The 13,219-nt window shown below is 45.5% G+C and overlaps 1 protein-coding gene across 1 annotated transcript in view; it reads left to right on the forward strand.

Annotated features, from left to right (window-relative positions):
- The window catches only part of Inpp4a (inositol polyphosphate-4-phosphatase type I A), a 116,417-nt gene that overhangs the window by 62,766 nt on the left and 40,432 nt on the right, over window positions 1-13,219 (forward strand). The window contains exons 5-12 of the mRNA XM_028775503.1: window positions 5,832-5,950; window positions 7,840-7,956; window positions 8,219-8,298; window positions 8,553-8,664; window positions 9,399-9,489; window positions 9,931-10,078; window positions 10,977-11,107; window positions 13,047-13,151. Of these exons, the coding sequence (XP_028631336.1) occupies window positions 5,832-5,950; window positions 7,840-7,956; window positions 8,219-8,298; window positions 8,553-8,664; window positions 9,399-9,489; window positions 9,931-10,078; window positions 10,977-11,107; window positions 13,047-13,151 (903 nt within the window). The remainder of the gene's footprint in view (window positions 1-5,831; window positions 5,951-7,839; window positions 7,957-8,218; window positions 8,299-8,552; window positions 8,665-9,398; window positions 9,490-9,930; window positions 10,079-10,976; window positions 11,108-13,046; window positions 13,152-13,219) is intronic.

A 13,219-nucleotide genomic window follows, 5' to 3' on the forward strand; every position in this document is an offset into this window, starting at 1 on the left:
TTTCTTTCTTTCTCTCTCTCTCTCTCTCTCTCTCTCTCTCTCTCTCTTTCTTTCTTTCTTTCTTTCTTTCTTTCTTTTCGTTATTCAGACTAAATAATCTTAGCCAGCATCTCCCAAGTATGCCAACCCTTTCTTTGTCTGCCCAGGATTGAGCTCTCTTAATGATTTTTTCAGTTCTGTTATTGTACTTTTGAATATTCTCCACATGGCTGGGTTTATGATTTCAGTTCCTTCACTGATAATTTCTATTTAACAAGACATTTTCCTCATAGTTTACCTATTTTCTTAGTAAGTCAGACATCAGTGTCCTCTCAGGGGCAGATACTGGTGACTATTTTAGGTTTTAAATTCATCTGTGTGTGAGCAGGATTTCCCCTGTGTGTTTTATTTTTTTTTTATGTTTTTACAAATTGTGGTTAAAGATGAGACATTTTGAACAATGTGATGTAGTGGCTTTGGGAAATCACATTCTCCCTTTCTCTAGGGTTTTCTGTTGCTGCCATTCTTGTTACTGCTGTTGCCAATGGCTCAGGAACAGCCTCTGTCATGTGTGGCTACTGGGTACCTGCTGGCTGGTTGGTAGTCGGGTTAAGTTGGAAATCCATATATCCCCAATATATCTCTGCATGCGTGTGTGTGTGTGTGTGTGTGTGTTAGAGACAGTATTACTATGTAGTCCTGGCTGGCCTGGAACTCAGAGATCTCATGCCCAGCTGCACAGAAAAATTTTAAAAGCTCAAGAACTAGAGACCTTTGGTATGACTTTTGCTGAGTGTCTGTGTGCATGCTGGCCCAGGTTTTCAGGGTTCACTTCCTGCTGTGCTAAACACCAGAGGTAAATAAATAGTCTAAGGTGATCACTCATGTCTCCTCAGTTCTTTTCTGAGTATGCACACATCCTCAGACATATGCATGTGCTGGCTTCCATGAATGTCAGAGCTCTGAGATTCATGAATGTCAGCTTCCTGGTCCTGTCATTACTGCCCTGCTTTTCTTTCAAATGGTCCTTGTCTGTTAAGCTTTTCTGTCAACTTCTCGTTTGCCTCACGCCTCAGCTCTGCCTCCATCAGCTGCGGTATTGTAAGAAAGCACTATTGATTGGGTTGTGCTGCCATAGTCGTCCTGATAAGGATGAGGTCAGGGCTTCATATATTTTAGCAAGTGTGTGAGTTTGTATGTGTGTATGTATAAGTGTGTGTGTGTGTGTGTGTGTGTGTGTGTGTGTGTGTGTATGTGTGTGTGTGTGTGTCTTCAGAGGCCAGAAAATGGTGCCAGATCCCTTGGAGATGGAGATCCTGACCTTTTCGAGCAGGCAGACATGGGTGCTGGGATCTGAGCTCTAGCTCTAGCTGTTAGAGCAGTGAGGACTCTAATGCTGAGCCGTCTCTCCAACCCATCCACATGATTCTATGACCTTCATCTTATTCCCTATGTTCTGCAGTTCCATCATGATAAAACTTGCTAACGGTCCTTTTCAGTCAGAGCTGGGATAGACTCCAAAGAGAGCCACACCTGGAGCCATCCTAACGAAACTGTTGGAAGTCGAGGACAAAATGTAAAAAGCAGCAGCTAATTGTGAGCTTTACATTTAGATCTAGTTTTAAAATGCCAGAGGACAGGGAGAGGGAAGAAGAGCAGGAGAAGGAGGAGGAAGAGGAAGAGAAAGAGGAGGAGGAAGAAGTGAAGAGGGAAGGAGGAGGGAGTTTGAAAGCAGTGGGGTAACATTCAAAATCCTTTAAAAGGCAGCTAAGCTAGAATTACATAGTCAGCAGAACATCTTTGAAAGATGAGGACGTATGCCAGCAAACGCTTCTTGGCATCAGCAATAGTGTCTGGAGATGGGAAGGATCCCTAAGTGGAGCAGTCTCTGGATGGCCTTTCCTTCAGTATCTGCTCCATTTTTTTTTTTTGTCCCTGCATTTCCTATGGACAGGAACATTCTGGGTTAAAAATTTTGAGATGAGTGGGTGGCCACATCCCTCAACTGAGGGCCTTATCCATCTACTGGAGGTAGTCTCTTCCGGTTCCATTTCCCCTCTGTTGGGATTTTCAGCTTAAGTCATCCCCATTGGGTCCTGGGAGCCTCTCTAATCCCTGGCTTCTGGGACTTTCTAGTGTTTCTCCCCAGGCCCCCCCCACACACACTGCTATATATTTCTATTTATTCTTCTGGCCCTCTGGGCTTCTTTCCTGTCTCTTCCCATACTTGAACCTGCCCCACCTTTTCCCTCCCCCTTCCCTCTCCCACCTAGGACCTTCCCTCCCTCTATCTCCCATGATTATTTTGTTCCCCCTTGGGATTGAAGCATCCACACTTTGGCCTTCCTTCTTGTTAAGCTTCACATGATCTGTGAGTTGTAGAATGGGTATTCTGAGCTTTTGGGCTAGTATCCACTTATTTGTTAGTAGATACTATGTATGCCCTTTTGGGACTGGGTTACTTCACTCAGGATGATATTTTCTATTTCCATCCATTTGCCTGCAAAATTCATTAAGTCATCGTTTTTAATAGCTGAGTAGTATTCCATTGTGTAAATATACCACATTGTTTGTATCCATCCTTTCATTGAAGGACATTTGGGTTGTTTCCAGCTTCTGGCCATATAAATAAGACTGCTATGAACATAGTAGAGCACATGTCCTTGTTATATGTTAGAGTATCTTTTGGGTATATACCCAGTAGTGGTATATCTGAGTCTTCAGGTAGAACTATTTCCAATTTTTTGAGGAACTGCATGGTATTGGTACAGAGACAGATAGATTGACCTTTGGAATAGAATTGAAGACCCAGAAATAAGCTCACATACTTATGGACACTTATCTTTGACAAGCCAAAAACATACAATGGAAAAAAGAAAGCATCTTCAATAGATGGTGCTAGTCCAACTGGCAGTATGTATGTAGAAAATTGAAAATAGACCCATATTTATCACCTTGTACAAAGCTCAAGTCCAAGTGGATCAAGGACCTCAACATAAAACCAGATACACTGAAATCAAATAGAAGAGAAAGTGGTAAAGAACCTTGAACGTATTGCCACAGGGGGCTATTTCCTAAACAGAACTCCAATGGCTCAGGCTCTAAGATCGACAATGAATAAATGGGACCTCATGAAACTGAAAAGCTTCTTCTGTAAGGCAAAAGACAGAGTCAATAGGACAAATTGGCAACCTACAGATTGGGAAAAAAATCTTCACCAACCCCACATCTGATAAAGGGCTAATATCCAAAATTTATAAAGAACTCCAGAAGCTAACCTCCAAAAAACCCAAAATCCAATTTAAAAATGGGGTACAGACGTAAACAGAGAATTTTTAACTGCGGAATATCAAATGGCCGAGAAGCACTTAAAGAAATGTTCAGCATCCTTAGTCATCAAGGAAATGCAAATCAAATGACCCTGAGATTCCACCTCACACCAGTCAGAATGGCTAAGATCAAAAACTCAGGTGACAGCAAATGCTGGCAAGGATGTGCAGAAAGAGGAACACTCCTCCATTGCTGGTAGGACTGCAAGCTGGTACAACCACTTTGGAAATCAATCTGGCAGTTCCTCAAAAATTTGGATTTAGTTCAATAGTGCTTTCTTACAGTACCACAGCCGACGGAGGCAGAGCTGACACATGAGGCAAACAAGAAACTGACAGAAAAGCTTAACAGACAAGGAACACTTGAAAGAAAAGCTGGGCAGTAATGACAGGACCAGAGCCACTCAGAGCTCTGACATTAATGGAAGCCAGCACATGCGGAGGGCTAGCATAAGAACCAAATGACCTTTATAGAATTGGAACATAGAATAAACAAAGCTAAAAGTCTGTGGATGGCTTTGTAGAAAAGTCAGTTTGACAAAATTGAGAAATCAGTAATTCTAGGCAAAGGCCAAAATGAAGATGGAGAGATGAAGCAATAGAAAAGGGATGCCATTAAAAGCCATAGCAGTGGCTGGGCATAGTGGACATATCGTTAATCCTAGCACTTGGGACTGAGAGCCAGGCCAGTCTCTAAGTTCAAGGCCTTCTTAGTCTCCGAAGTCAGTTCCAGCCAGCCAGGGCGGTTCCAAAACAAGCTAATGATCCCATAAAACCTACAGTAAGAGTGTTTAGTCTCAGTATTTTTTTTTTAAAGAAGGTTTTAGTATTTATAGTTGAGCATTTCTCTCAGTCTAATAAAGTAAAACTGAAGATACATCATTCTAGGTACATCATAATAGAGCTATTGACAGCCAATCTTGGAGAAATTGTAAGAGCTACACTTAAGCATGTGTGTGCGTGTGTACACACACACACACACACACACACACACACACAGAGAGAGAGAGAGAGAGAGAGAGAGAGAGAGAGGAGAGAGAGAGAGAGAAGAATAATTATACTGTCAGTTTTATAGCAGGAAAAAATAGAAACCCTGAAACGATATATTTAGAGGTCTTAGAGAAAATAACTACCTAGAGAAAATACCCTTCAGTCATTCAGGTGCAGTGAGATATTTTTAAGCCGTACACACTGAAGGGATACGTCAGCCCCTACCTAGTCTTGCAGTATCAGCAGTGCTGCGGAGTGCTCCTCAGAAACAGGTCGGACAGAGATTCACACTAGAAAGGCTTGAGACTGTGGGGCCAGGGGGACCGTGCGACAGACAGCTTTGTAAACAGTGGCTCTAACATGGTACATACACACGTATGTGATAGGGAGGGATGGCTAATAGGACAGGATGAGTGCAGTCATTGTATGATTAGAACCAAAACGGGTGGTTGGGTTTTAGACATTATGTCAGTAACTTTTCTATGGCTGTGGTAAGCACCATGACCAAGGCAACTTACAGAAGAAGAGGGGTAGGAGTCTGCAGTGGTGGGGATGCACAGTGGCAAGCAACAGCCATCTCAGCTGGAGCGTGAGCTGAGGGCTCGAATCTTGGACCTCAAGCACATAGCAAAAACAGCAGGTAGCAGTAGGAAGAGGCCTTGAGCATCAAAGCCCACCCCTAATGGTGTACTTCCTCCCATAGAGCCACCGCTCCTAAACCTCTTGACAGTGTCACCAGCCTAGAACCAGATGTTCAGATGCCGGAGATGATGGAGGGGGTACTTCAGGGGACAGTAATCATGAGGAATTAATTAACTTTAATTAAAGTTACTTGGCACACACCAAGGCATTAGTCTTCTCTTCTCTAACCTACAGTGTGTAGCTCCTCCCTGTTTTCTGTCTTTTAATTCTTTCAGGGTTTCCCCCCATTTCTTTCTGTCCTCCTCACTGTCTTCCTTTCATCCTGCTCCCTGCATGGAGCTTACCTACTGTGGCTGTGAGAATGCAGTTTGGAGTCAGAGTTGATGCCATATGTTGGATGATGATGGAAATGCAGATAGTACAGCAGTTGCCGCTTTAACTGTCAAAAGTGCACACGGAGGCGTCAGATGCATTTGCACAGCTGTGCAGCTGTCACTACCATCTATCCCCAGGACTCTTGTCTTAAAAAACTAGAGATTTAATAAAGTTTAGTGCTCTTCTTATTTTTTAAAGATATTTTATTTTATGTGTATCTATAAGTGCCTACATGTATTGTATTGTATTGTATTGTATTGTATTGTATTGTATTACATTACATTTATTATATGTAACTATGCTGTTATACTCTGAATCAGAAGGCCACCCTACCACTGGTGATGGAAGAGGGAAGAGAATGAGAAGACAGTTTTTTAAAATCCCCTGTCTTACTGACAGTGTGACCACGGTGTCTCTGGGAGTGTTATTTTAAGCTTTCTTTTGGGTTTGTGGAGAGCAGTGAGCTAACTAGAACTCTATCCAAACGAATTCCTTTTCTCCATCTTGCTTTTGTAGCTTGCAGTGAGCTGCATACTCCATCGCTAGATCGAAAACCAAATAGTTTTGTGGCTGTGAGCGTCACCACCCCTCCGCAGGCATTCTGGACAAAGCATGCGCAGACGGAGATCATCGAGGTGGGTGCTGCCGGTCCCTCTCTGTCAGGGAGGCCTCCTGCTCAGGGGTGTCTGTGGCCCCAGGAGAAGGGCCGCTCAGTTTTTGGGCAGCTGTGGCTTGGGTTCCATTTCAGCTCATTTAACTGTTTTGTCGCAGTCCTAGGGTGGCCGTTCATCTGCCACATCCTGCCTGAGCTTCGATGGACTGTTGGTTAAGGAGGGCCCTGTAAGATTGATTGACCTTTAAGAGAGGAGGCACAGCTCTCCCTTGTCACTCCTGTTGCTGCTGTGATTAGAGAATTCTGCTCATTCACCAGTGCTTGGAAGGTGTTTACTGTTAGGCTGGGGCATGGCTGTATTCTTTATTAACTTTTATTTTTGCATTTTTGTGTTCTGTATTGTGTGCTTTTAAAAATAATTTACATAGCTTTACCTAGGGAAGTTTACAAGATCTTTTTAGATAGTTGAACACATTATATGAGTTATGATACAGATCATAGGAGTTTCTGATATGGGATTACACAGGGTTTTATTTGTAATGTGAATAATTACCAAATCCAACTTTATTTTATTTTTTTATATTTCTATGCTTTTATATATGAATTCATTAATACATAATTTTATATCAACTTTTCCATTTTAGAAGCTAGCCCCTTCTAAGTGAGGTTGACTATGGTATAGGCACTTGTTGAGCACTGGCCCCAGGCCAAGCACTGTTGATTGTTGGTACAAGCCCCACAAGGACACAGTCCTTGCCCTCCAGTTTCCCAAGGAGGAGGGACCGAAATACCCCTGATGACTTCCTGTACCAGAAAGCATGGGGACCGTTAGGGTAGCAGGGTGAGGACACGGGAACAATATCCCTATAAGCAGGCTTCCTCAGTAGGACTTGACTGCAGGTCCAGGCGTGGGCCTGGCAGGGGCCCAGTTCTGCACATCTTGCAGGTAATGCTTGTGCTTCCAGTCTAGAACCGAATGTAGCATGTGGTGCCCAGAGATAGCAGAGCATCATGGGATTTAAGAAACAAGATCTGCTTAGTGTGTGCAAAAAACTGATTTTGTAGGCTGAGCAGGGTGTTTGTGATATAGCACAGTAGCTAGCTTTGCATGACGTCTGCAAGGAGGTCTCCTGCCTCTGACAGGTGTCTGGGGGAGGGATACAGGATGACTTTGGCAGAAGGAAGGAGCGGGGAGAACAGGTGTCTAGGAAGAGGTGCTGGAGGTAGACTTTGTAGGAAGGGTTTGTAGTCTCCTGATTGACACCTGCTCAACAGACAAGGGGCCACCAAAGCTGAGTCCCAGACCTGTAGCCTGCTTTAACAGATTCTCAGAGGTGGGGTGGGGGTATGGAAGGCTCATAGACCTAGAAGGCTTCCCAGCAGACACTGAGACGTGACCTAGAGCTGCTGAGAGGACAGTGGAGCTCTGAGGCAGAGCTGCCAGAAAACAGGCTCCTGTGATCTTGGACTAGACCCCGTCCTGAAAGAGGACAGCTCCTGAAAGGTCAGCTTTAATTATTCCAAACACAGGATTCTAGAGATAATTACTGAACCCATCCATTTCCACTTTCCTCTGCCTTTGCACACACCTGAAAGGAACACACCCAGGTAACAGTCTAAAATACAGCACACAGAACTGCACCAGGAGAATGCCATGGATGTGGAACACACACTCATTTCAGGGAGTGAGTCCTCTCCACAGCCTCTGCAGGGGCCTGCTTGTCCTGTCAGATCGATGATGATCTTGCTGGGATAGATTTTCTTCTTTGGAGAGCAGAGTTCTTTGGTCTTGTCTGGTGCTGCCATTAGTGTTTGTGTTGCACAAACAATAAAAATGTTAATTTCCTCATTCTGAAAATATTAGGAAAGTTAAAAACAATTCCTTAAAATCCAACTCTTGTTCTGTTCTAGGGAACCAACAACCCTATCTTTCTAAGCAGCATTGCCTTCTTTCAAGACTCCCTTATCAATCAGATGACCCAGATTAAGCTGTCCGTGTACGATGTCAAAGACAGATCTCAGGGAACAGTTAAGTAACACGCAGTTGGTGAACAGTCTCCCTTCACTTAGAGTTATGTAACAGTCCAAGCAGGACTGAGTTCACTACTGGCTTATGAATTAACCTGTGTGGAGACACATTCGTCTCAGAATCCTCTTCCAACTGTTGTCATGGGTTCACGAGGTGAGGGTTGGGGGGAGGTGTTATAGAAACCACCAGCTTCTCTGGATTGTGGTGCATGGGTCAGAGGGACGCCAAGTGTCCTTCTACTGATCTTCCTGTCTCCCCCAGATGTACTTACTGGGCTCTGGAACATTCGTAGTCAAAGATCTGCTCCAGGACAGGCATCACAGATTGCATCTGACACTGAGGTTGGTGTTGGCTTTATTCCTTTGAAAGGGTCTAAAGGTTTGCCCCTCCATTCTCCCAGGGACTGTCTATGGGAGGTAGTGGTGCCTGCTAAGGGGAGGTAGGATGGACCACTCGGTGTGTCAGAAGACCCATCAGGATGCTACCTTCTTTGATGCTCCCAGGATCCTGGTGACCCAGGATGGCTGAGCTTTGCCTTAAAAAGAAAAGCAGCTGAGCCAATCCAGTGCTCGTTAAGGCTTGATGCTTGTTGCAGATCTGCAGAGAGTGACCGAGTTGGTAACATAACTGTGATCGGCTGGCAGATGGAAGAAAAGTCAGACCAACAGCCCCCTGTGACCCGGTCACTGGACACTGTCAATGGAAGGGTGAGTGGGCACCTTTCTCATCTCCCTCAGAGGTGTAGGAGCATTGATTATCTTCATGCTCCTCTGTCTCAGTGAAGGGCAGGGCCTGCTGCTTGACATTGCCTTCCGTGGGACTCTCAGGGCTTTCTTGGGTATGATTCCAAGAGGAATAGAAGGGCTTCTGCTCTGACATACAAAGCATTGCTGACCTGGAACTGGTCTCTGCTCCCTGAGCCACACTGGCTGCACAGAATTGAGCACAAAGTATCTTTGCTAGTGTACATGGGGCAGAGCGGGAAGGGGTGGGCAAAGAGGTGATGGAGACCTATGCCTTCCATCACAGCCAGTGACTGACTTTCCTAGTCACCTTTACACTCCCTCCCTATCTCCTGTCTCCTCATGATCCACAGTCTTTCACCCAGACAGTTACCAAAGGAGAATTCCAACTTCAGAACCAGTACTGTTGAAGAAGCACTATAAAATGATACCTCAGGTCGCCCAAGTATGCTCAGAGTATTTGCACTAAGGATGTTCTTGGTGGCCTCTGCCCTTCTGTTTCATTTGTATACCACAACCCTGACACCCATCTGTGCAGCATGGGGAAGGACATGGGTGTGTGTGCTGGGCACCTGTGCACTGTTGACCAGCCTGGCGAGTTCAGCTGCCCGGGCATGTGAGAAGCTCAGGCTCATGTCTGCGGCCTCGCTGGAGTCTCCACACCCAGTGTTCTTATCCCTTTCCGTAATTCTTATCAGATGGTTCTGCCCGTTGATGAGAGCTTGACCGAGGCCTTGGGAATCCGATCCAAATATGCTTCTTTGCGAAAAGACAGCTTACTGAAAGCGGGTAAGCAGCTTCTTCTCATGTGACTGGCCACCCTTTGCTCCCGCCCACTTTGATTGCCACACACACGCCTCAGATGGTACCTATCTGCTGTTATTCATCAGTGTGGCATTTTCTGTAGTATGCAGAGCTGGAAATCCCTCAAGGAAGGGGCTCCATTTTACTCTTATTTGACACTTGCTTTAGTGACTGACAGTGTTCCTGCCCCTGCTCCTTGCTGTTCAGAGTTACTACTATCCTCTGACAGTGAGGAGTGTCAGGTACTGCTTGGAGGGCTTGCTTTATGTGAGTTTTGGGTTTTGAGTTTTCTTGTTGCTGTTTGCTTGCTTATTAGTTCTCTTGGGAAAACAGGTCCGTAGAGTCACTGAGGGCCCAAGCAGGAGCGGTGCAGGTGGGTCCGCAGCTATCTCACCCACGGCCTGTCTTCTTGCATTCTTACCTCAGTGTTTGGTGGTGCCATCTGCCGCATGTACCGCTTCCCAACTACTGATGGCAACCACCTACGGATCCTGGAACAGATGGCAGAGAGCGTCCTCTCCCTGCACGTGCCTCGGCAGTTTGTGAAGCTACTGCTGGAAGAAGATGCAGCCAGGTGAGGCCAAGTGGATGGACACTCAGCACCCATGAGCATGTGCCTTCGACAGGCCGAGTGCAGACACAGGCTCTCCCCTTGCTGGCCCCGTGGCCCCAGCTGTCTGAAGCCTCACTTTGCTCTTCTGTCTGTGCTTGGAGCCCCAGAGGCTTGGCTAATGTCAGCCTATCTTCCCTTCTTTCTCTCTCTTTTCCTTCTCATCTATCCTGTTTGGAACCACAGAGATAAGAGCTCAGAGAATGACCCTGCAGGGTCCTCCTCTCCCACAGAGCAAAGCTTTCATCCCGAGGCATATTTTCTCAGTTCCAAGTAAGGGTGAGACTGTGTCTGTCTCAGACTGTAACCTCCACAGCCTTTTCTAAATCAGCATTAGTGATTAACATCATGTGCATTACTGCTTCAAAGAGCTCCTTCATGGGTGGGTGCCTTAGAGCCAGCTAAGGTGTTGACAGCAACTGTACGTGCAGGGCTGACACCCAGTGTGGGCAGCAAGGATGCTCAGATGGGAGATGGGGCTCTCCCAGAAGTGTGAGACTGTCACTGTGTTCTTGACACGGAAAGGGAGTTGTTGGAATGATGGTGGGGAGGTGAGTGTTTTCTCACATCTCCTGTCCTTCTGTTCTGGAGTAATGCATCATCCTGCAGAGAACTGGACCAGTGCCTGAGTGACATTTTCAAGGTCATCAGGCAGAGCTCCTCCTCAGCTGCTTCTTTCCTCCTCACATTCGCTGCTGGCCTTGAGCATTTGCCTCGGCTCCTGTAGTTTCTCTGTGTGCTTCCCATGTGCTCAGTGATCTCTCCCATCATCCTATGAGGATGGCAGTGACACTGCTGGCCTGGCCACAGCTGCAGGGAGGTGAGCCAGCCCTGCGGCCTGATGTGTGTGTTTTGTTTGCAGAGTATGTGAGTTGGAAGAGTTGGGGGAGCTGTCCCCTTGCTGGGAGAGCCTCCGGCGCCAGATTGTCACCCAGTATCAGACTATCATTCTCACCTACCAGGAGAATCTGACCGACCTCCATCAGTACAAAGGTGAGTGTGGCCCTGTTGTCCCAGGTACCTGAATCTCCCACACTCCTAACTGAAGGCCTGGGATGCTCGCAGACTCTCTGATTATCTCAAGTGGGATTTTAAAAATAGATGCTCATGTAGGTGTGAATTCTTTCAACTCTGGGGTTTTCAGATCTTAATTGAAATGATAAATCAGTGAATTGCAAGAAGTCTTTCTCTGGTATTATCTCCTAAAACAACCCCTGTGACATGAAGTTGAGGTGAAGCAGTTTCAGGTTACCCTGGCCATGTGGGTTCTCCATCTTGGCCTTATACCATTGAAAACCACAAGAATATGGACTGTTTGCCTGAAGCAAGGCAGTTTCCTAGTTTAAATATTTGAAGTCATTTTAAAGAATATGTAAGCTGTCAGAGTGCAGCTCGGTATTTTAAACTCAAGAGAAAGTGAGGTTTAGACACCTCACCTAATTTTCTCCTTACTTGCGTTTCCTTTTTCCCAGGCTGGAGTCTGGAGGTCAAGCCGAGGGCTTAGTGCATGCTAGGAGAGCACCCTTCTGGAAGATGATATTTGATTTTCAAACTATGTAATTTTGTTAACCCATTTTCTTTCTATTCCAAATGGGATAAATTTTTTTGTTTTAGTCTTTGAAAGTACTTTTTTTTCTTATAACTTATTTATTTTGTAAAGATTTATTTTTGAGATTAAAGTATAATTACATTTTTTCCTTCCCTTCCCTCCTTTTTGTTTTTTGTTTGTTTGTTTTTCTTTTTTGCTTTATGTATATGAGTGCTCTGTCTTTCTACATGTCTTCATGGCAGAAGAGGGCATCAGATCCCATTATAGATGGTTCTGAGTCACCACTTAGATATTGGGAATTGAACTCAGGACCTCTGGAAGAGCAACTAGTGTTCTTAACCACTGAGCCATGTCTCTAGCCCCACTCCTTTCTTTCAAAGTAGTCTTTACCTTTGGTTTCTCTCCTTCTATATACTGCTTTGTCATTGTGAAATCGTGAACCCTTCCTATGATTTCCACACACAATATAGGAACTTGTCCATAAACTTAGCAAGACAGTGGCATGTGGGACTACTCCAAGCAAGTCCAAGTGCATTACTTAGAAAGGTGGGAGCATTTACCTGAGCAGTTGAGGCACCAGCTTATGCTGGATAAATGTTCATGAGAAAGCTTGGAACCCCTGCAAACCTGAGTTTTCTAGGATAGAGCTTTTTAAATATCAGAAGCATCCACTGTTCTGAGACTCTCAGCTAAATACCGGCCTTGGCTATATTTCTTACAGTGTCCAAGGCAGGCACACTGCAGGTCTGAGAGTCACAGTGTGGCTTCCAGACTCCTGTATGCAGAACACAGTGGCTGTCTGCCTGAGAGCCATTGGTCACTCTCCTGTTGACACTTTCACCTCATTTAGTTCTGGTTTCTGATTCTAGAAATGAGGTTGTGGCTGCTGGTTAGTTACATCGCCCTACTCTCTAGGCCCAAGCATGTGTGAGGGAACTTACTGAAACGGATTGAAGAGTGCAGGCTGGGCCATAGAGCCTGACCCAAGGTCTTCATTTCAGATTGAGAGGTGCTATTCCAGGAAGGCCAGTTTCAAGGCTCTGGGATGGTAGCAGTCTGTAGAGCTGGCAGGCAGTCTCTGAGGTGGTCCACTGCCTTTCTGTGGTGGTGGTACCATACCACCTACAATCACATCTGTGTAGCATGACTTTCTGAACTGAGTTACAGGAGGAGGGGCCTCACCAGTACTCCAGCCTTCTAAAAGCATTCAGAGTCAGATCCCTGGCTGCAAGCTACCCTCCAACCTACTGTTCTACGTGGCCATTCAGAACCTTCCAGGCCTCTGTTGGGCTAGGCCTGCTTCCATGAAGCCGCTCCTCTAGGTGCTTTCCTACTTGCACATGGTGCATGTTGATGGGTCTGTTTTCTTGTTTTATTTCTTAGGTCCTTCGTTTAAAGCAAGCAGTTTGAAAGCAGATAAAAAGTTAGAATTTGTTCCCACAAACCTGCACATACAACGGATGCGAGTTCAAGACGACGGAGGCTCAGGTACTTGCTTTTCTTTCTCACCTCGATGTTGGGTTGTGCTCTGCTTCTTTATTTCTGTATAGAGTCTC

This window comes from Grammomys surdaster, unplaced genomic scaffold (genome assembly GCF_004785775.1).
Source record: "Grammomys surdaster isolate TR1022 unplaced genomic scaffold, NIH_TR_1.0 255, whole genome shotgun sequence".
Classification (NCBI taxonomy): Eukaryota; Metazoa; Chordata; class Mammalia; order Rodentia; family Muridae; genus Grammomys; species Grammomys surdaster.